The sequence below is a fragment of the Hippopotamus amphibius genome, chromosome 4 (assembly GCF_030028045.1).
Source record: "Hippopotamus amphibius kiboko isolate mHipAmp2 chromosome 4, mHipAmp2.hap2, whole genome shotgun sequence".
Taxonomy (NCBI): Eukaryota; Metazoa; Chordata; class Mammalia; order Artiodactyla; family Hippopotamidae; genus Hippopotamus; species Hippopotamus amphibius.
In genome coordinates this window covers 125,609,376-125,630,552 of record NC_080189.1, presented here as the reverse complement: position 1 = coordinate 125,630,552, position 21,177 = coordinate 125,609,376, and the positions used below count along the sequence as shown (strand labels likewise).

General features: G+C 38.5%; 1 protein-coding gene across 1 annotated transcript in view; it reads right to left on the bottom strand.

Moving 5' to 3' along the window:
- The window catches only part of GPR158 (G protein-coupled receptor 158), a 315,313-nt gene that overhangs the window by 94,305 nt on the left and 199,831 nt on the right, over nt 1–21,177 (bottom strand). Inside the window, exon 5 of the mRNA XM_057732013.1 lies at nt 6,886–6,954. Coding sequence (XP_057587996.1) covers nt 6,886–6,954 — 69 coding nt within the window. The remainder of the gene's footprint in view (nt 1–6,885; nt 6,955–21,177) is intronic.

The window sequence follows — 21,177 nt, the reverse complement described above, 5'->3', positions numbered from 1 at the left end:
CAATTCTCAACTCTTTTAAGGCTCGGTTTATTAAAACTCTTTCAGCTAAAGGAAGATTATTAGTTAATTCCTGACACATCACTGACCCAAGACTCTTCACCAACCACCCTAGAACACGCACACTGGCTAGCCTCCGTGCCTTTGCCTGTAGACAACCATTCCCCCCACCCATCAGATCAGACTTCTGTCTGAAGGCTGGTAGGGCTGAGGAGCACAGGAACGAGGGGATAGTGGAACTGCACAGGACCCCAGGGCATTTGCAACCATTTCTTCTATTCCTCTAACCTATCCTAGACAAGAGAACAAAGGGACTTGGCATCACACACTTCAAACTCCCTTCAAGGAGGTGGTCTAGTTCTTTGACGTCTTTTGATTTCATTCTTTGGCCGATATTCCTGAAATCCTCTAGCTGCTTGTGGAGTAAGAGTCTTCTACCCCATACTCATTGAGCTATCTCGGCATGAAACAGCCATCCCCGTTACTGTTTTCTTGACAGTGCTGCTGTGCTCATGAGTTGTAACTTTTCTTCTGATTTCCTTTTTCTCTTTTGCTCTGGTAACAAGCCAAATGGATCTAAATGACACTACACAACCTAGATCAGTTTAAAAACCCTCTTAAGGATAGAATCTTAGGATTGAGGAGAAATCTCCATACAAAATCTCCTAGATAACGGAGGTTTGAAAAACACTGGCCTTGTAAAACTGGGAAGTTTCTGCCCTACGTTTGTCACAATGGAAGTGAATCTGTCTCAGAACTGAATTGCTACCATTTACCCCTAAAAAGCACCAGAGCTCCTTGGAGAAAATGCTGCTTCCAGGGCTGGAGTAGGAAAAGTACTTTGTGTTGCACTAGAGAGGAGGGAAGTGCTCAAAGAATGATGACGTCATATCCAAAGAAGGCAGGAGCCAGCTTGAAGGGGCTCCTACTGGCCTGGGTTAATTCGAGCATCAAAATAAAAAATGAGTAATGGATTAAAAACTTGGCCACATCAACTATATTTTCATGGTCCATTCTTACCCTCCCTCCCCACTTTCAGCTATCTCTCCTTTACTTCCTGCCCTTGAAGCTCCAGGCATGGAAGCAACATGCTCCTGCTGCTTCTCTGCTTCTGGAGGGTGCACGTGCTCTACATGGGAGTTAAAAAAAAAGTCCAAGTTCTCATTTTAGGCTTTGGGGTGATCATAGAAAAAGCAGTCTCTTAACTGCATTAGGTTCTGTGCCACTGAAACTAACCTGATGTGGTCTAATAGAATTGTTTATTAAATTTGAAAGACAATTTCTATTTCTGCAGGTAAAACAACTGAATATCAGAAACTTCATGTGGCTCAACAGAATGGTCCATCCGAGCTCATGGGAGTTTTACATCAAACTCCTTAGAGCCAAACCTCAAGCTATTTTAAACTGGTTCCCTGTTTTATCCTCTGTGCCTTTTATTTCCTTGGAGGCCTAATGAGGAAAGATGACTGATCAAGGGGTAGAACACGAGCTTCCCTGATGATGCTGTTTAACTTCATGTGCATCTCACACCCATACCCTCCATCAGAAGTACTGTCCTAGAGTGAAGAGAGTGCTGGACCAGGAGACCAGAGACGAGAGTCTATTCCTGGATTTCTCAGCACCTCGCTGAGGAAAGTTGGAGGGGCTGCAATTTCTCTCAGCCTCTCTTCCTTCATTTGCAAAACAGAGGTTGAATCAAGACTAAGTTGTGTCTGATGTCCCTTCCAGTTCTAATATTTTGCAGCTCTTTTTTTATAAGACTGGGGAGGGGGGAGGACAACCTGAAAATAAGGACCATATTTATATATGTATTGGTGTCTTTTTTAGAAAGGCACATCCACCAATCAAACAGATAACTAAGTTTAGAGGGAAAAAATTTACTTTATTAGCTGAAACCAGTGGTTTAGTCAAGTCAGAAACAAACTTCTAGACTCCATATCACTTAATATGTTTTAGTAATCCATAATATGTCATTTTATGTGATTTAGCAAGAAAAACATACTTTGATTTTTTAAAGCTCTTTTTTTCTTTCTTTTATAAATTGTATGAAAGTTTTTTTAGGTGATTATGAAGACTAATCATGTGTTCACAAATGTATGGAATTCAAATCATGAGTCTCTTTTGAGAATCTGTAAGAAAATGTTTTATATGCTTCGGCTCTCTGCTACCCAATTATAACAATGCTAAATTTAGTCAGATTTCGTTTGTCCTTATCTGCACAATGATGATAATCTCTAATTTGGACTTTCCAATATAAGCATTGTTATGAAATCGTCTGTAGTCTAAGATTGCTTAGAAAAGGCAAAAATAACCTTAATTCTTGCAAATCTGTACAACAATATGCAGCATAAAAAGAAGAAAAGGCTCATTGCATAACAACTCAGTAGAACAGTGAATATCCTCAAAGCGTCCTTCCATGGAGTTACCCAGCCTGAAAAACAATCCTACTTTACTCAAGAACACTTAAAAAAAAAACTGTAACCCCAAGTAAAAATTTTATGAGCAATTCTGGTACAGGCCACACATGGAACAGAGACAGTAGTAAGACATTTAACAGTATACATTTAAGTATAGGTCACATTTACACCATCAAATAATTAGAGCCTTTGGCTATATCAGGTTTACTTAATCACCTTTATCACTTATAACAGAGATCCTCCTTATAGCAAAAACTCTAGCCCAAAGTCATAAACTTCATTCTGCAAAACCCAAGAAAGCCAATGAGCTCTGGTCTAATGACCAAGTTATTCTTCTTGTCAAGAATGCGCTATGCACGTACACCCATGTACATACACATTCCCTATGCAGGCAAAGATTTTATTATCGATTTCCGAGTTATCATCTTCCATTCTCTCACCTAAAATAAAATTACTTTCTTTTTGATACTCAATCAATAATATATTTTAATGTCTTTTATCCTCCTGTATCTTATGCTACATCCAAATCTTTATTAAATAATTTGGCCCTTTCTGCCAACAGAGCATGAACACTGGTTATTTAAAACCAAGGTATGCAGCATGAACTCGAGAGCTACACAATAATATTTTAAGCAATTGCAGAAAAAAATTATGTTATGAAAGGTGAAAAAAAACAGCTAGTTAAACATGAAGTCAACATGATGAGCTATCCTAAGGTTCCTGTTTGACAGAATTGGTTTGGTAAATATGTCTTCTTTTCTGTTTTTTTCCCCTTCCAAGCACAATAGAACTGTCAAGCAGAAGTGTTGTCTTTTATTCCTTTTAAGTTTCCGTTTCTCCCTCCTCTTTTTCTCTGTACGTGATATCACAGGTATAGGTCCATCAGATGGTTTTCAAAATTGGATCCCAGTCAGTGAAAGGGTCCCTAGTAATAGCTTTGACCATTAAGCAACCTAACATTTACTATTCTTTCAAACGTCCCTCTTTTCTAGGACTCTTCTTCTGTTTAAGAGGCTTTAAAACTATAGCTTTTAGGCCTAAGCTCTTTATTATAGCCACTTGATTTGAGTAAGTAGGAATCTTTTGTGTAAAAAATAAACCTGAATTTGCTAACACCTAAAAATAATGTTAAAAAGTGTTTTAATGCCTAGCTGTAGACACTAAATAAAGTGGTATGAATAAGGACTATCATTCTTGCTCTTCCACAGTCAAGCAGATCCTTCGGAGGCTGTTTCAATAGGACGGCAACCACTAGTTTACGGTACAGCTCTAAATGCATCCAAATATAACCTCATTCATTCATTCACTGCATACTTACTGTGCTTCAACTATAGTGACAGGCACTGGGCTAAGTGCTCCAAATATAATAGTGAGCCACACGGAAACAGGCCATCACCCTCACTGAACGAGAGTCTGTGCAGGAGAGTGACATTAACCAAATAATCGCACTTTTGAATGTATACTTACAAAACCAAGATAGGTGTGTTACGAAAGAGAGCGGGATTCCCTAAGAAGTTATTATAAAGAATTTAATTCAGTTTGTGGTCAAGGAAAGCTTTCCTGAAAAAGTGATATTTAAGTAGACATGTAAAGGATGACTAGTTGTTAATTAGGCAAAAGAATTGGTGAGATGGCAGTTGGGGGAAAGAAGAGTGGACGATGCTTCAAAACTGAAGGAAAAGCATGCAAAAAGGTCCTTGATAGAGGCACATTAGTTTCTGTTGCTGCTGTAATATAGCACAAATTTAGTGGCTTAAAACAGCCCAGATTTATTATCTTTCAGTTCTGGATGGGTCTTATGGAACTGAAATCAAGGGGAGAGTCTGTTCCCTAGTTGTTTCCAGCTCCTAGAGGCGCCTGCACTCCTTGGCTTGTGGTCCCTTACTCCATCTTCAAAGCCAGCAGTAGCCAGTCCAATATTTTTCATGGTGCCATCTTTTTCACTCTCTCTCTTCTGCTTCTCTTTATTCACTTAGGAAACTTGGGCCATTCAGATAATCTAGAATAATCTCCTTATTTTGAAGTCCTTAATTTAATCACATCCGCCAAGTTCCCTTTTCCATGTAAGGTAATGTATTCACAGGTTGCAGGGATTAGGACTGTGGACATCTCTAGGGAGCCATTATTATACCTACCATGAGAGAGATCCTGTTTCATTTAAAAGCTGAAAGAAGGTCAGGGGAGGTGGTGTGGAAAGTGAAGAGAAAGCAGTATTGGATGAGTCTGGGGGAGGGGTGGGGGGGGAGGGGAGTGGGGGGCAAGGACCACACTACACGTAACGTCATGAACCATGTCAAAGGTTTTCATGTTTACTCTAAGAACACTGAGACGCTCTCGAAGTGGTGAGAGGTTAGATTTCATATTTTAAAATACCCCTCTTGCTACTGGGTAGAAAATATATTTTAAAATAGCAGAGGTTCAGGAAAAAGATGATGGCACAGCAACAACAGATATCCAGACGATTAAGATTATTACCCAGATTACTGAAGTCATTTCAGGTCTTTCACTTCGTAACTGGGTGATTCTATGACTTTGGTTAAATACCTGCCTGGTAGTTCAGTGGGGAAGATTAAATGTTAAAATGTGCAACATGCCATTTATACAGAAACAGCACCAGGCATGATAAACAGTCTTTGTATCATCATATTGCTTCTATTATTAATTACTGTGTATAACTCTATACTAGTAAATTAGAAGACTTAAGTAATATGGATAATTTTAAGGAAAAACACAAATGAATATACCTAAATACATTTCTATCTTAAGGAGAAATATAAAATGTAATTCAAGAAGTAGAAAACCTGGATAGATTAAGAACGCTTGTGAACAGTGAGTCAGGAAAGATGATCAGAAAATGAGGTAATGGAGGGGGCAGGATCCAAATCACGTCACACCTTGAAGGCCATCCTAAGGATTTTGGCTCTGACTGAAAGTAAAATGGGAACGCTTTTCAGAGTTTTGAGGAGAGGAGTGCCATGGTCTAACTTTGGCATTCAAACTGGTTGACATTTTGAAGACAGACAGACCGTAGGGGGTAAGCGTGGAGGAAGAGAGGCCAGGAAGAGGATGTGGCAATAACTCAGAAGAGAGCGATCGTGGTTTAGGCTAGGGCAGTAGCAGTGAACTGGTGGGGAGTGGTTGGACCTTTGCTGTGTTTTGAATGGTTTTGTGATGGATGCGAAAGAAAGAGCATTGTCAAGGATGACTCCCAGGTGTTCAGCCTGAGGAACCAGAAGGATGGAGTTGCCGTCAATGGAGAGAGAGAGACAGACTGACTTTGGGGCTGAGGGAGATCAGTATCTCAGTTAGGAACATGACAGGGAATTCTACTGGACCTTCCAATGGGGTTGTCAAGTAAGCAGCAGAAAGTGAGTTTGGAGCTCGGGGTAAAGGTGCAGCCCGGAGATATACATTCGGAAGGCACTGGCAATTCAATAGCATTTAAAGCTTCTGAGGCTAGAGGAGATCCCAAGGGAGAATGCAGGCTAAGAAAAGCTACAAGGACCGAGTTCCGAGACACTCAAGTAGCAACAAGTGGGAAAGAAGATTAAGAATCAGCCAAGAAGGCTGACATGGAGCAGCTAGTGAGGTTCGGGGAAGATGAGAAAGAACCTGGTGCCTACCTTTTCCTTTTCTAACATCTACTCAGCTTTCAGGTCTCAGTCAAGTGACACTTTATTCCCCAGACTTGGTCAGGTGTCTCTCCCAAGTGCCTCCACAGCATTCTGCCCTCACTCCTCTTCCTAGCTTGTGTCACACTGTAATTGCCTGTACATCCTCATCTCCTCTTCTGAACTGTTACCTTCTTGAGAAGAGAAAGCAAGTTTCTCTCACTTACAGAGTACTCCCAGATTAGCAAAGTGCTTGACACACAAGAACTGCTGAATACAAGTTGGTTGAATAGAGTTAGTAGAATCAATACTTACCTTCTGGTTACAGATATCTAACTAGTGTGCTAGGAAGGTCTATTATGATTATCTACGACACTAGTACCATACACACATTTATTCTGTTTATTTTTCTATGTAACCATTTGGAAATTTTCAGCATTAACGACTTGGTTCTGATTCAGGTAGAAGGGGAAGAAGAAGGAAACCAACATTTACATGTATATACCAAGCATGCCTTTCATATGTGAGCTCACTTAAGCGGTTAACGCCCTTAACCCCTCACGAATTTGGGAAGAAAAGTATAATTAGATCCATTTTACAAGAGGAAACCAAGGTTAGTTTAGAAATGCTAATCAACTTGTCTAAGGTCACCCAATAGGTAAGAGCCAGGATTTAAATATCTGTAAAGCCTTTGTTTATATACCTACATCTATAATGTACACAATATAGGTATACCTATATAAACTTGCATACAGATATAGATATATAAACAAGTAATATAGTATATATAAGCATATACACATAAGTAGCAAAATAAAATGGCTATTTTTAAAATGCAATTATAAAAATATGTTGCTTACCGGAAAGTAGAGAAGTAGAGACCCAAAAAGGATTGTTTCCAGCAGGATGAGGCCCGATGCTCTGATGCTCTAAAAACAAAAATAAAAATAAAAATGTCAATGTTAGTTGACATTTCTAGGCATGGAGAATTTATGCTCTTGTGACAATGCCTCAAGCAGAACAGCGTTCTTGGTGGGGGGAAATAGCTGGAAATTGGCTTATATTTCAGACAGGTGGACTTAACATGCAGTAAGACTTACTATAAAGGTAGCGGTAGAATTAATGATAATGCCAGTGGCTTCATGGAATTTTGTTCTCTAAAATTTGAATCACTGAACAGAGAAAACTATTTAGAAGACCCTTCCAATCCAAGAAATTCAGAGATACAGAAAATCTTGCCTGTATTTCTGAAACATCAGCCACAAGTGCATTTCTGAATGTGATTCCCTAAACCATTTCATAAATACCTGAGCACTGGTTTCAGTGGATAAAAAAAACATATGTACAAGGTCTTGGCAACTCAATGGTATATCTCCCACTATGCCAAAACATAGTCCCCAAAACTCAGTAACAGAGTTTCACTATTTAAATAATATAAATCACATTTAAAAACAGGTATCTCACCTTGTGAAATGCTTAAATTATTAACTCAAAATTCAAAAGAATAACTTGATTTTCAAATAAACTCCCTGATTATTTAAAGTTTGCTAAGCATAAATATACTTAGTAATCTTAAGATATTTTGTTACACTCAAAATAGCATTATCTTCCCAAAGCAAAATGCTTAGAGTTGTGACAAGAAATAAAAGACCAATCAATCTCATTTAGAAATAATACATTTTGCTTTGATGAGCTTAAATATCAATGTAGAGTAAACATATTGGTTAAGAATACAAACACAAAAACAGGTCATTCTAGAACACCCATGTTTTCACTCAATGTAACATAAAATGTATACACAAATTATACCTAGTATAAATATGATCTTACAGGGAAATACTTTTAGGTACTTCAATTAATTTTGCAACAACAAAAGAAGGTAAAATGTTAAACCACAAGTCCATTACATTAAAAAAAAAAGAGTCAGATAACGGGACAGCCATAGAAAGAAAATTTTAATTCTTCTTCAAAACACTGGGAGGACATTGCTAGACACAGAGGAATACTTAATGTAAACCCTCAAAACAACTCAGAATCTTCATTAATCTAAGAATTTGGGAAGAGAGAAATGAGTTTAGTGAGTGAAAAGACAGTTATTTGAGTGGCTTCTCCCTTTTGATTATTATTTTAGCTAGCAGATGATCTTAGTGAAAAGAAAACTTTTATCAGCAAGACTTTAAATGGGTTTTGGCTGGTAGAATTTCCAACACGGCACATTACAAGCATACCTAATAATGAGTACTCCATAGTTTAGTTTTTAAACTTTTTCCAAAATGACACTAATTTAGAGTGAGTCCAAAATATAATGCAAGACTGCTTATAAAAAATCTATGTAATATTGTTTGAAAACAGGAATATAAAAAGAAGCTGCAAGGCTTAATAGAAAAGACAGACTTTGCAGTTAATGCCATCTCAGTTAGAATTATGAAACAACCACTTCAGTTAGGTGACCCTGAATTTCAACGGGCTCACCTGTAAAATGGGTATCCTAATCTTTGCCTTATTAAATCTGACATCTTTGATAAAATATGAAGTATATAAAAATGGCCAGCATCATACCTGATGTGTAATAAGTAGGTATGCATTCCTCAAGGTAGAAAACAGCAGCAGGGTCATGAATTTGAAAACCACAGAGGTATATGTAAGTAGTGGTGAAAAGTTTTTTAAAGTTTGGGATCCAAAATGACCCCAGAGGAGCCAGAAGCCTGGTGGTAGGGAAAATAGAAGTTCTTTTTTTAGGGCCGCTGGGTACTTAGCTGTGTTATAACCATCACTACTACATAACAACAGTTGTAGTGGTGCATGCTTTTACATATTCTCAGAGCAAATAACCTGTCTCCTTTTCACCTGGACATGCTGAACTCTTAAATACTTCATTGCCTTCCTCCTGGTTGAGTAGAGGAGCTGATGATTTCAAATTATAAACTGGAACTCTGGCAAATGCTTCCATAATTAAATGTAAAGCCTGTTCAAAATGTGTGCTTTTTCTTTCAAAATATTCTTGGGCTGAGATGGCTCCATGGCCTCGCAGAATGAGCAGGTACCTAATAGGTGGGACTTCAGGGACAAAGAAGAAATCTCATGCTCCCTGAAACATTTCCACATTGTCTTATCAGTGCTGGAAGTTCTTTCAACTGGAAGAAAGCATTCTATTTTTTACTTGGTGCTAACGGTTAATATACGTGTTGTAAGTAATACACTGACTTAAGTTCAAAGTGAAGGACAGGAATCTTTTCCTTAAGGTCTAAGTGATAGGATGAGGAAGGAGAGACGGGGGTATTGAAAAACAAAGATGGCCGATAATGGGCAAAATAACAGAAACCAAGAAAAAACTTCATATCCTTCACAGTTTTGCCTGAGAGAGAAATGGTAGTATGGTACTCTTTACAACCAGAGATGCTAACTGGAATACTCTTGAAAAGCTTTCGTGAAAATATGATCAACAATATACATTATGGTACTATTTATATAAAACACATACATACAAATCAACACTGCATGTTTTCTGTGTGTGTGTGTGTGTGTGTGTGTGTGTGTATGTATCAAATCCAGGTCTGGAGGATATATACCAAACTGCAAACAATGTATTTCTTTCTCCTGGAAAGGCAGAGTTGAGGATAGATCAACTTATCTGGAAATATTTCACTTTCTTTGGAGATGTAGTCATATATTGCTGTGTAATATACCATTTAATAATTAAATAAATGAAATTAAAGAAAAATCATCTAAGATGTGTCAACTCAACTGTTAGAAAATTCCACCATTAGGTATCACAATATGCAAAGAACTCTAAACAAAGCCCTTCCTAATATCTACTTAATAAATTTTATTCAGTATTGACAACATGCATACAATGATCAAAATAATGTATGTATGATACTTATAGGTGAGTATAAACCTGGGGGAGCTACTGAGCCTAACTCTCTGGCTTAAACTCCATACAGCCTAATAAATATCATTCCACAGTTTGCAACAGAGGAGAGCAGATTTACCCCACTCCACTCTATCCCATTTTTCCAAGTTCTTAAACTTTCAGAATTGACTTACAAAGGTTTATAGCAGTCAGATATCAAACCTTAGGCAAAAGAGAAGGACTAATCTTACCATGTCGATTTTATAAAATTATGTCAAAGTCAATTTCTAGATTCCATAATCTCCAGATGCAAAATATAGAAACATAAGATGAAGCACAGCTTGTCACAGGATTTGCCCAGGATTTGGCTAGGATGTAAGCACTCAAAGGAAACTAAGTTGAAATGAAGTAATAAGATGATGAGATTGTAAATTCTGAACTTCTAAAAATAATTAAAATAGTTTGTCATTATTTCCTTGATCCTATAGGGACTAACTACTTCATTTATATTTTTTTAAACATTTTTCACCACTGGGGAAATTAATGTAAATCTTGCTAAAACAGTGCAGCTATTTTTGATCACAGCTGATATCTTCAGCCTTGCAGCAATTAAAGTTTCTTTCCATTATAAAAGGAACCTCTGAGCATGGAGACATTTATACAGCTGGATCTCAGCATGGATGATAAAAATATGAGAAACCAAGAGAAATCGATTCTGAAAAGAATGAACTAGCATAGGTTTGGATAATAAACCAAGACTCTATAACTGTACCATTTACAAAAAGAATTAGCCATTCTGGCAGAAGAAACTTCTCACGAGCTGCACTTTTTCTTTTAATTCTTCTTTTTCTGTTGATAAATCCATGGGAATCGAGATTACAAATGAAACCCGACAACCACCTGATGAAATAATTACACAATAAATTGGAGGCAAGATGTGAAAGGTGATCCTGAGAAGCACCCTGACACTGAGAGGAATGAGGACACTATTTTCAGTAGTTTCATTTACAGTTATATAAATGGATGAGAACAGGCTCATCCAGATTGACAGACTATACACAATCAGTTTGTCTTAAGAAGATCTGTGATGAAACATTGAAATACCAATCAGATTTAGAAAAACGTGTCAAGGAGCAACTGCTCAAAGTGTGGTTAGCTAAAAATCAATAGTAGTTTTGTGGAAGAATTCTCAGCAGTAAAAAAAAAAAAAAAGGTATAAAAAGCAGAAGAATATGGTAAGGATAGAAACTCTCAAAGTGAAATGCAAATAACTCAGAGAATTATAAATTTGTGGAATAAAACACACGGGCTTTATATCCAGATGGTTCAGAATCTCAACACTGGCCACTCACTAGCAATGTGACCCTGGGCAAGTTGCTTGACCTTCTGAGCTTCACTTTCTTCATTTATAAAACGGGTGCAACAATGTCCACCTTGAAGTACTGCTGTAAAGATTAGTAATCATGCTGCAAGCACAGAGCAGGCTCTCAGGGTACTTCATCATCAATCTTTCATGGACAGATAGATAAGGTGGGGTCAACATATCTAAGCTCACTCAGCCGATGACTGACAGAACCCAAAGGAACAGAACTGAATGTAACACTATAATAACAAAAATATGTCACATTATAAGAGTATTTAAAAATAAACTACAACTAAGAAATATGGTTCAGATATTATTTTAAAAAGTTGCTAGTCTAGATAGCTTCCTCCACAAGAGAGCAGACAGCAGTATCAAGCAGTATCAGCAGTATTTCATCTTGTGGAACTGAAAACCACAGCCACAGACAGAGAAAATGAAAAAGCAGAGGACTTTGTACCAGATGAAGGGACAAGATAAAACCCCAGAAAAACAACTAAATGATGAGGAAATAGGCACCCTTCCAGAAAAGGAATTCAGAATAATGATGGTGAAGATGATCCAGGACTTTGAAAAAAGACTGGATGCAAAGATCGAAAAGTTTACCAAAGACCTAGAAGAATTAAAGAACAAACAAACAGAGATATGCAACACAATAACTGAAATGAAAAATACACTAGAAGGAACCAATAGCAGATTAACTGAGGCAGAAAGGCGAATAAGTGACGTGGAAGACAGAATGGGGATAATCACTGATGTGGAAAAGAATAAAGAAAAAAGAATGAAAAGAACTGAAGACAGCAAGAGGCCTCTGGGACAATGTTAAACGCACCAACATTCACATTATAGGGGTCCCAGAAGGAGACGAGAGAGAGAAAGGACCCAAGAAAATATCGGAAGAGATTATAATTGAAAACTTCCCTACCATGGGAAAGGAAATAGCTACCCAAGTCCAGGAAGCGCAGAGAGTCCCAGGCAGGATAAACCCAAGGAGAAACATGCCAAGACATATAGTAGTCAAATTGACAAAAATTAAAAACAGAAAAATGTTATTAAAAGCAACAAGGGAAAAGCAACAACATACAAGGGAACTCCCTTAAGGTTAACAGCTGATTTCTCAGCAGAAACTCTGCCAGCCAGAAGGCAGTGGCAGGATATATTTCAAGTGATGAAAGGGAAGAACCTACAACCAAGAATACTCTACCCAGCAAGGATCTCATTCAGACATGATGGAGAAATTCGAAGCTTTACAGACAAGCAACAGCTAAGAGAATTCAGCACCACCCAACCAGCCCTACAACAAATGCTAAAGGAACTTCTCTAAGCGGGAAACATAAGTGAAGAAAAGGATCTACAAAAACAAAAACAAAACAATTAAGAAAATGGTAATAGGAACATACATATCAATAATCACCTTGAATGTAAATGGACTAAATGCACCAACCAAAAGACACAGACTGGCTGAATGGATACAAAAACAAGACCCATATATATGCTGTCTACAAGAGGCCCACTTCAGACCTAGGGACACATACAGACTGAAAGTGAGGGGCTGGAAAAAGATATTCCATGCAAATGGAAATCAAAAGAAAGCTGGTGTAGTGATACTCATATCAGATAAAATAGACTTTAAAATAAAAAATGTTACAAGAGACAAGAAAGGACACTACATAAAGATCAAGGGATCAATCCAAGAAGAGGAGATAACAATTATAAATGTATATGTACCCAATATAAGAGCACCTCAATACATAAGGTAAATGCTAACAATTATGAAAGAGGAAATGCAAGGCAGAAATAGAGACACAGATATAGAGAACAAACATATGGATACCAAGTGGGGAAAGCAGAGAGGGTTGGGGGGGGAATTAATTGGGAGATTGGGATACCAAATTGTACACTCTAAATATATACTGTTTATTGCCTGTTAACTGTATTTCAATAAAAGTTCTTTAAAAAAAAAAAAGTTGCTAGTCTATTTAAAATTCCTGACAGCTTTATGTAAAACATTACAACAAAATGTTACATGGCCTTAATTAGGAATCCTTTTTAATGTCTAAGACTTCACAAGAAAGCCCATTTTTGTATGATATGGTAATCTGCAATGGTGCTGTTTAAGACTTTTTAGAAAAATAAGTTTATCCAAAAGCAAAATTCAGAGTAACATATACATAGTTTCATATTCTTTAAAATAGCACAGCACATTAAAGAAAAAAGTCAGTGATATTTTATATATGTGGAATAAGAAAAAACCAGTCATTGATTATTAGTTCTGGTTCACCATTTACTGCTGGGCAGAAACGTCTCCTGGTTGATTTTTCAGGATTTATGTGAGGTGCTTGCCTGTTTCCCCTCTGCTTTGTTTCAGATGACGTGGACCCCTAGAAGTGTCTCATCTTTCAGGAGTTCAGTGCTTAATTTTATGACTCAAAGTTGTTGACTCTCACTGCTGTTGCAGAGATGCAGAATAACTAGGAAGCATGAGAAGGAACATTGCGGAACACCTTTACTTAGCCAAACTCATCCCTCTGTGCTTACCTCCACAGCAACTTAATGCCAAAGCACTTCCTATCAGATTTCGTCACCCCCCCCCCACTTAGAACTCCCCCACCCAAGATGCCACTGGAACATATCCCCAAAACGTAGATGAACATGTCCTGATTTGTCCTCATTTTTCCCACAGCTTCTTTGCAAAAAATAGCAACTACTTCTCTGTAATCTATCTGCAACCTCCAATTCCCTTTTCTTCAATACTAATAGAGTAATTCATATTTCACAAAATGCAGATGAATTTTCTAAGTGTCAAAAAAGCCCATGGAAGTGAATGGTACAGACTAAAATATTACAGCAAGAACCTTTCCTTGAGAAGGGTTACTTGAGTAAAGTGGCACAAAAACTACTGAAACAAAATATGCCATTTTCTTAGTCTTCTATTATTGATTAAAAGCTACTGAGAATAGTGGACACATTTTCAAATAAAAAGCAGATGACTGAAAGAACAAACTCCCCCTCATGAAAATGGAATGGTATGATAATAATGAAAACATAAAATATTAAGTACTTTAAAATTTGACATTGAGGGGCTGGGGGGCACCAAGGATGGGGGTGGTGAGTCCCAGGAGGGGCGACTGTGGGGCTCTGGAGACAGCGGGACAGTGCAGCATCTGCCTGGCAGGGGGCAGGGGTCGAGGCACATGGAGGCGGTGGCAGCTGGGCGGGTGGGGTGCAGGGTGGCAGCAAGCAGTGGTCACTTTAGAGTCAGCACCAAGGGGCCAGGCGCCTGTGGGGGCGCGGTGCCCCAAGGGTGGGCCCAAGGTCTGAAGGGGTGTCGTGGGCTGGCAGAGGGAGGCTCAGCTGTGCGGGCTCGGCTCAAGGAACCTCCCAGAGCGTGTGCTGCATTTGGGGCTGGGGGGCGGTGGTGGACATTGCCTCCTTGAAAGTCAAAGGAGTTCCCTGGGGGCCTGGAGCCTCTCTGTGGGGGAAAGCTGGGGTCCATTTTCTGAATCTTGCCAGGTGAGGCTGAGGTCTCCCCAAAGTGATTGACCCCCTGGTGCAGGGGGTGTTCTGAGCTGCTGTTGGACTCAAAGAAGTTACCCCAATTCTGTTTTGGGAGAAGGAATTGGATTTTGTGAAAAAGGAACAAAGGAGAATTTTCTGCAAGCACCACATCTAAGTGCACTTTTTGCTGATACATCATTTCTAATGCATCAGGAATACACCAAAAAACGCGATAATTCCCACAGAGAACCAGCTGAACACCAGCAAATGACCTTGGACACCAGAAAGGACTGCAAAGATCCTGACATAACTGGGTAGGACAGAGGGGAAAAAAAAGGAGAAAGAGGAGGAAAAGAAAGGAAAGGGGTGGGAGGATCTGAAACAGAGGGGAGATTGCAGAATTTGGGGAAACATCCCTTATCTGATGGGGAAACCTCTTCTCCAACGAGGTATTTCCCTGGGTCAGAGGCAGGCATTTGGGACTGTTCAGAGAGGGTGAAGCAGCTGAGCTGTGGCAGACAAGAAAGAGTGAGAAACACACGGAGGGTCTGCACCACGGCTCAGTGTGTCCAGACTGAGACATCAGTTCACAGCTGAACAGGGGGTCTGGGAGCTGGAACGTGGGAACCGGAGAACTGGTTCAGGGTAATATACATTGTTGGCAGCAGGAAGACAGACTGAGAGGACAAGAGGGAAGAAATCCGCAGCAGAAAGTGTCTACTGCGGAAAGCTGGATGGCCATGGTGGCGGGCTCAATACTGCTGACTCACAAGCAGTGGGGAGGAACCGCGGGTGTAGCCTCTCTCTGGGTGCCTGCAACGGACAAAGGAAGGACCCCTCTGGGCCTCACTAATGCACTCAGGGATAACAAAGGCCCCCTGACGGAGCTGGCCTAGAATGCCTGCAGCCGAGAGCCAAAAGTCCTCAGAGTGGCCCACCTCTGGAGACATTCTGTTTACACCTGAGCCACTGGCATCCCTCTGCAACAGGCACTGCCACGGCTGACTGAGCCACCGTGACCCAGGCAGGGTGCCCAGGCGGAGTCGTAGCAGGAGGGAGGAACCACGGTTGGAGTCGCTCTCTCGGCCTGAGCTGCCCAAGCCACTGTGACCCAGGCAGAGTGCCACTGCTCACTCACTCCCAGGGGAAGGCGCCACTACTGTACCCTCTCTCTTGTCACACACTGGTGCTTACAGATGAACAATAAAGGAAGCTCTGCTGGTCACAGAGTAATACAAAAAGCCCAAGGAGGGTAGAAGGACACTTACAGCTGAGACCCCAAGGAAACAGAAATATTACTATTAATTTTATTGATCTGGTCCATTCTGGGGTCAGTTCTAGTTTTTTTCCATTTTTTTTTTTTTGCTTTTTATTAATTACGATCTTAGTCCTAAGGGATCTACACACTTTATAACATTTTTTATTCTATTTTTTATCCTATTTTCATTTTTAGCCTTTTTATATATTTCTATTTCTAGCTAAGTTTTTTGTAGTGCTGACTGTATCTCTCCTACCTTCTTTTCATCTCTATCTTTTACACATTTCTATTTATTTTCATATTTCCAGTCACACTACTCTCTTCTGTTGCCCTGTTTTCTATCTGTTTTTAGTTTCTCTTATATTAATAAACTTATAAGCAATATTATCACTCAGCTCTATTTCCTTCCTTCATTCTCTAGATGACACACTGCTTTGGTTTTTATTATTAGGTTTGGTCTTTATCTTAGTTCTGATTATAACTGTCTGATTTTGTTTTAGGAATCTTCAGTCTGTCTGTACTCTCACTCTTTATTATATTTCATCCTAGCTTTCAAAATTGCCCTGGATATGTGTTTGTGTCTGTGTGTGGTTTGTTTTTTTTTAAATTAATTACGATCTTAGTCCTAAGGGATCTACACGTATTATAACAAATTTATTTATTCTATTTTTTCTTCTATGTTTATTTTTAGACTTTTAATATATATCTCTAAGCTTTTTGTAGTGCTAACTTTATCTCTTCTACCCTCTTTCCTTCTCTATCTTTTATACATTTCTATTTTTTCTCTCTTTTCTTTTTCTTTTCATATTTCCAGTCACACTACACTCTTCTGTTGCCCTGTTGTCTATCCTTTTTTAGTTTATTTTATCTTAATATACTTATAAGCAATATTATCGGTCTGCTCTGTTTCCTTGCTTTATTCTCCAGATGACACACTGCTTTGGTTTTTATTATTAGGTTTTGTCCTTATCTTAGTTCTAAGAATAATTACCTGATTTCATTTTGAGAATCTTTAGTCTCTCTGGTGGTACTCTCGCTCTTTATTCTATTTGATCCTAGCTTTCAAAATCTCCCCGGATTCGTGTTTGTGTGTGTGTGTGTGGTGTTTCTGTTTGTTTGTTTTGTTTTCGTTTTGAATTTCTGTTGTTTTTCTCTTTGATTGTCTGATGGCATACTGGGGTTCTTCTGTCAGGTCTTTCTAGTGCCTTATGTTCTACTGGATCCAGTATTTGTGTGTCTTATACATGTATGTTTCCTTGACTTAGTATTTGTTTGACTCAACACTCTGCCTTTAGTCTGGGGCTTGGACAGTCTTCTTTAAACCCCTTTATTGCCAGGTAAAGCAACCTCTGAAGTCTGGACTACTCCATCAGAAGTCAAGTAGGAGGCTCTGGGGAGGGAGCACTGAATCCAGGATGCTAGACTACTAGGGAGTCCTCAGACACAGGGAATATTAACTGCAGAGAACTCTCACAGAGCCCTGTATCAGAGTCTAAGACTTGGCTTTGTCCAAATGTCTGCAACTGTCAGTGCTGGACACCTCACACCAAACTACAAACAAGACAGGAACACAAAACCACCCATCAGCACACAGACTACCTAAAGCCATGTTAACCTCACAGATATCAAAACACACCACCTGACATGGCCCTGCTCATCAGAGAGAAAAGACACAGAGCCACACACTGGAAAGCAGACACTAGACCCCCTCAACAGGAAGCCTACTCAAGACACTGGACAAACCCCACCACAGAGGTCAGAGGGCAGAAACAAGAGGAATTACTACTAGGCAGCATAGGGAAAGGAGACAGCAAATCCTATAAATTAGACAAAATGAGAAAACAAAGAAACACCATGCAGGCAATGGAGCAGGAAAAAACCCCACAAGACCAAATAAATGAAGAGGAAATAGGAAAATTGCCTGAAAAAGAATTCAGAGTAATGATAGTAAAGATGATCCAAAATCTTGATAACAAAATACAGAAAATACAAGAAACAGTTAATAAGGACTCAGAAGAACTAAAGAGCAAACAAACATTAATGGACAACAAAATAACTGCAAATAAAAATACTCTAGATGGTATAAACAGCAAAAAAAAAAAAAATGAGGCAGAAGTACAAATAAGTGAGTTGGAAGACAGAATGGGGGAAATAACTGCCACAGAGCAGGAAAGAGAAAAAAAGAACAAAAAGAATGGAAGACAGTCTCAGAGACCTTGGTGACAACATTAAGCGCACCAACATTCGAATCACAGGCATCCCAGAAGAAGAAGAAAACAAGAAACGGTCTGAGAAAATATTACAAGAGATTATAATGGAAAATTTCCCCAACATGGAAAGTAAATAATTAATCAAGTCCAAGAAGCACAGAGAGTCCTATACAGAATAAGCCCAAGGAGAAATACACTGAGGCAAACGAATGACAATCAAATGAATGACAATTAAACACAAAGATAAAATATTAAAAGCAGCAAGAGAAAAGCAACAAATAACATACAAGGGAAAATCCATAAGAATAACAGCTGACCTTTCTGCAGAAACTCTGCAGGCCAGAAGGGAATGGCAGGATATATGGAAAGTCCTGAAAGAGAAAAGCCTACAGCCAAGAATACTCTACCCAGCAAGAATCTCATTCAGATTCAATGGAAAAATCAAAAGCTTTCCAGACAAGCAAAAGTTAAGAGAATTCAGCACCACCAAACCAGCATTACAACAACTGCTAAAGGAACTTTTCTAAGCAGGAAACACAAGAGAAAGAAAAGACCTACAAAAACAAACCCAAAACAATTAAGAAAATGGTAATAGGAATACACATGTCAATAATCACCTTAAATGTAAATGGATTAAATGCTCCAACCAAAAGACATAGACTGGTTGAATGGATACAAAAACAAGACCCTTACATATGCTGTCTACAAAAAACCCACTTCAGACCAAGGGACACATATAGACTGAAAGTCAGGGGATGGAAAAAGATATTCCATGCAAATGGAAGTCAAAAGAAAGCTAGAGTAGCAATACTCATATCAGACAAATTAGACTTTAAAGTAAAGACTATTACAAGCGACAAGGAAGGACACTACATAATGATCAAGGGATCCATCCAAGAAGAACATATAACAATTGTTCAAATGCACCCAATATAGGAGCACCTCAATACATAAGGCAAATGCTAACAGCCATAAAAGGGGAAATCGACAGTAGTAACACAATAATAGTAGGAGACTTGAACACACCACTTACATCAATGGACAGATCATCCAAACAGAAAATAAATAAGCACACAAGCTTTAAATGACACATTAGACCATCTCGACTTAATTGATATTTATAGAAATTCCATCCAAAAACTACAGAATACACTTTCTCCTCAAGTGCACACAGAACATTCTCCAGGATAGATCACATCTTGGGTCACAAATCACGCCTCGGTAAATTCAAAAAAATTGAAATCGTATCAAGCATTTTCTCTGACCACAATGCCATGAGACTAGATATCAATTACAGGGAAAAAACTGTAAAAAATACAAACACATGGAGACTAAAAAATATACTATTAAACCACCAAGAAATCATTAAAGAAATCAAAGAGGAAATCAAAAAATATCTAGAAACAAATGACAATGAAAACATAATAACCCAAAACCAATGGGATGCAGCAAAAGCAGTTCTAAGAGGGAAGTTTATAGTAATACAGTCCTACCCCAAGAAACAAGAAAACTATTGAATAAACAACCTAACCTTACACCTAAAACAATTAGAGAAAGAACAAAAAAAAAACCCCAGAGTGAGCAGAAGGAAAGAAATCATAAAGATCGGATCAGAAATAAATAAAAAGAAAGGAAGGAAACAATGGCAAAGATCAATGAAACTAAAAGCTGGTTCTTTGAGAAGATAAACAAAATTGATAAACCATTAGCCAGACTCATCAGGACAAAAAGGGAGAAGATGCAAATCAACAGAATTAGAAATGAAAAAGGAGAAGTAACAACAGACACTGCAAAAATACAAAAAATCATGAGAGACTACTACAAGCAACTATATGCCAATAAATTGGATAACCTGGAAGAAATGGATAAAGTCTTAGAAAAATACAAGCTTCCAAGACTGAACCAGGAAGAAACAGAAAATATGAACAGACCAATCACAAGCATGGAAATTGAGACTGTGATTAAAAATCTCCCAACAAACAAAAGGCCAGGGCCAGATGGCTTCACAGGTGAATTCTACCAAACATTTTGAGAAGAGCTAACACCTATCCTTCTCAAACTCTTCCAAAATATTGCAGAAGGAGGAACACTCCCAAACTCATTCTACACGGCCACCATCACCCTGATACCAAAACCAGGCAAAGATGTCACAAAAAAGGAAATTACAGGCCAGTATCACTGATGAATATAGATGCAAAAATCCTCAACAAAATACTAGCTAACAGAATCCAACAGCACATTAAAAAGATCATACACCATGATCAAGTGGGGTTTATCCCTGGAATGCAAAGATTCTTCAATATACACAAATCAATCAATGTGATATATCATATCAACAAACTGAAGGATAAAAACCATATGATGATCTCAATAGATGCAGAGAAAGCTTTTGACAAAATTCAACATCCATTTATGATAAAAACTCTCCAGAAAATGGGCATAGAAGGAAATTACCTCAACATAATAAAAGCCATATATGAGAAACCAAAAGCCAACATCATTCTAAATGGGGAAAAACTGGAAGAATTCCCTCGAAGAACAGGAACAAGACAAGGGTGCCCACTCTCACCATTATTATTCAACATAGTTTTGGAAGTTTTAGCCACAGCAATCAGAGAAGAAAATGAAATAAAAGGAATCCAAATTGGAAAAGAAGAAGTAAAATTGTCCCTCTTTGCAGATGACATGATAGTATACATAGAAAACCCTAAAGACTCTACCAGAAAACTGCTAGCACTAATCAATGAATTTAGTAAAGTAGCAGGATACAAAATTAATGCACAGAAATCTCTTGCATTCCTATACACTAACAACGAAAAAGCAGAGAGAGAAATTAAGGAAACTCTCCCATTCACCATTGCAACCAAAAGAATAAAATACCTAGGAATAAACCTGCCTAAGGAGGCAAAAGTCCTGTATACAGACAACTATAAGACACTGATGAAAGAAATCAAAGATTTTACAAACGGATGG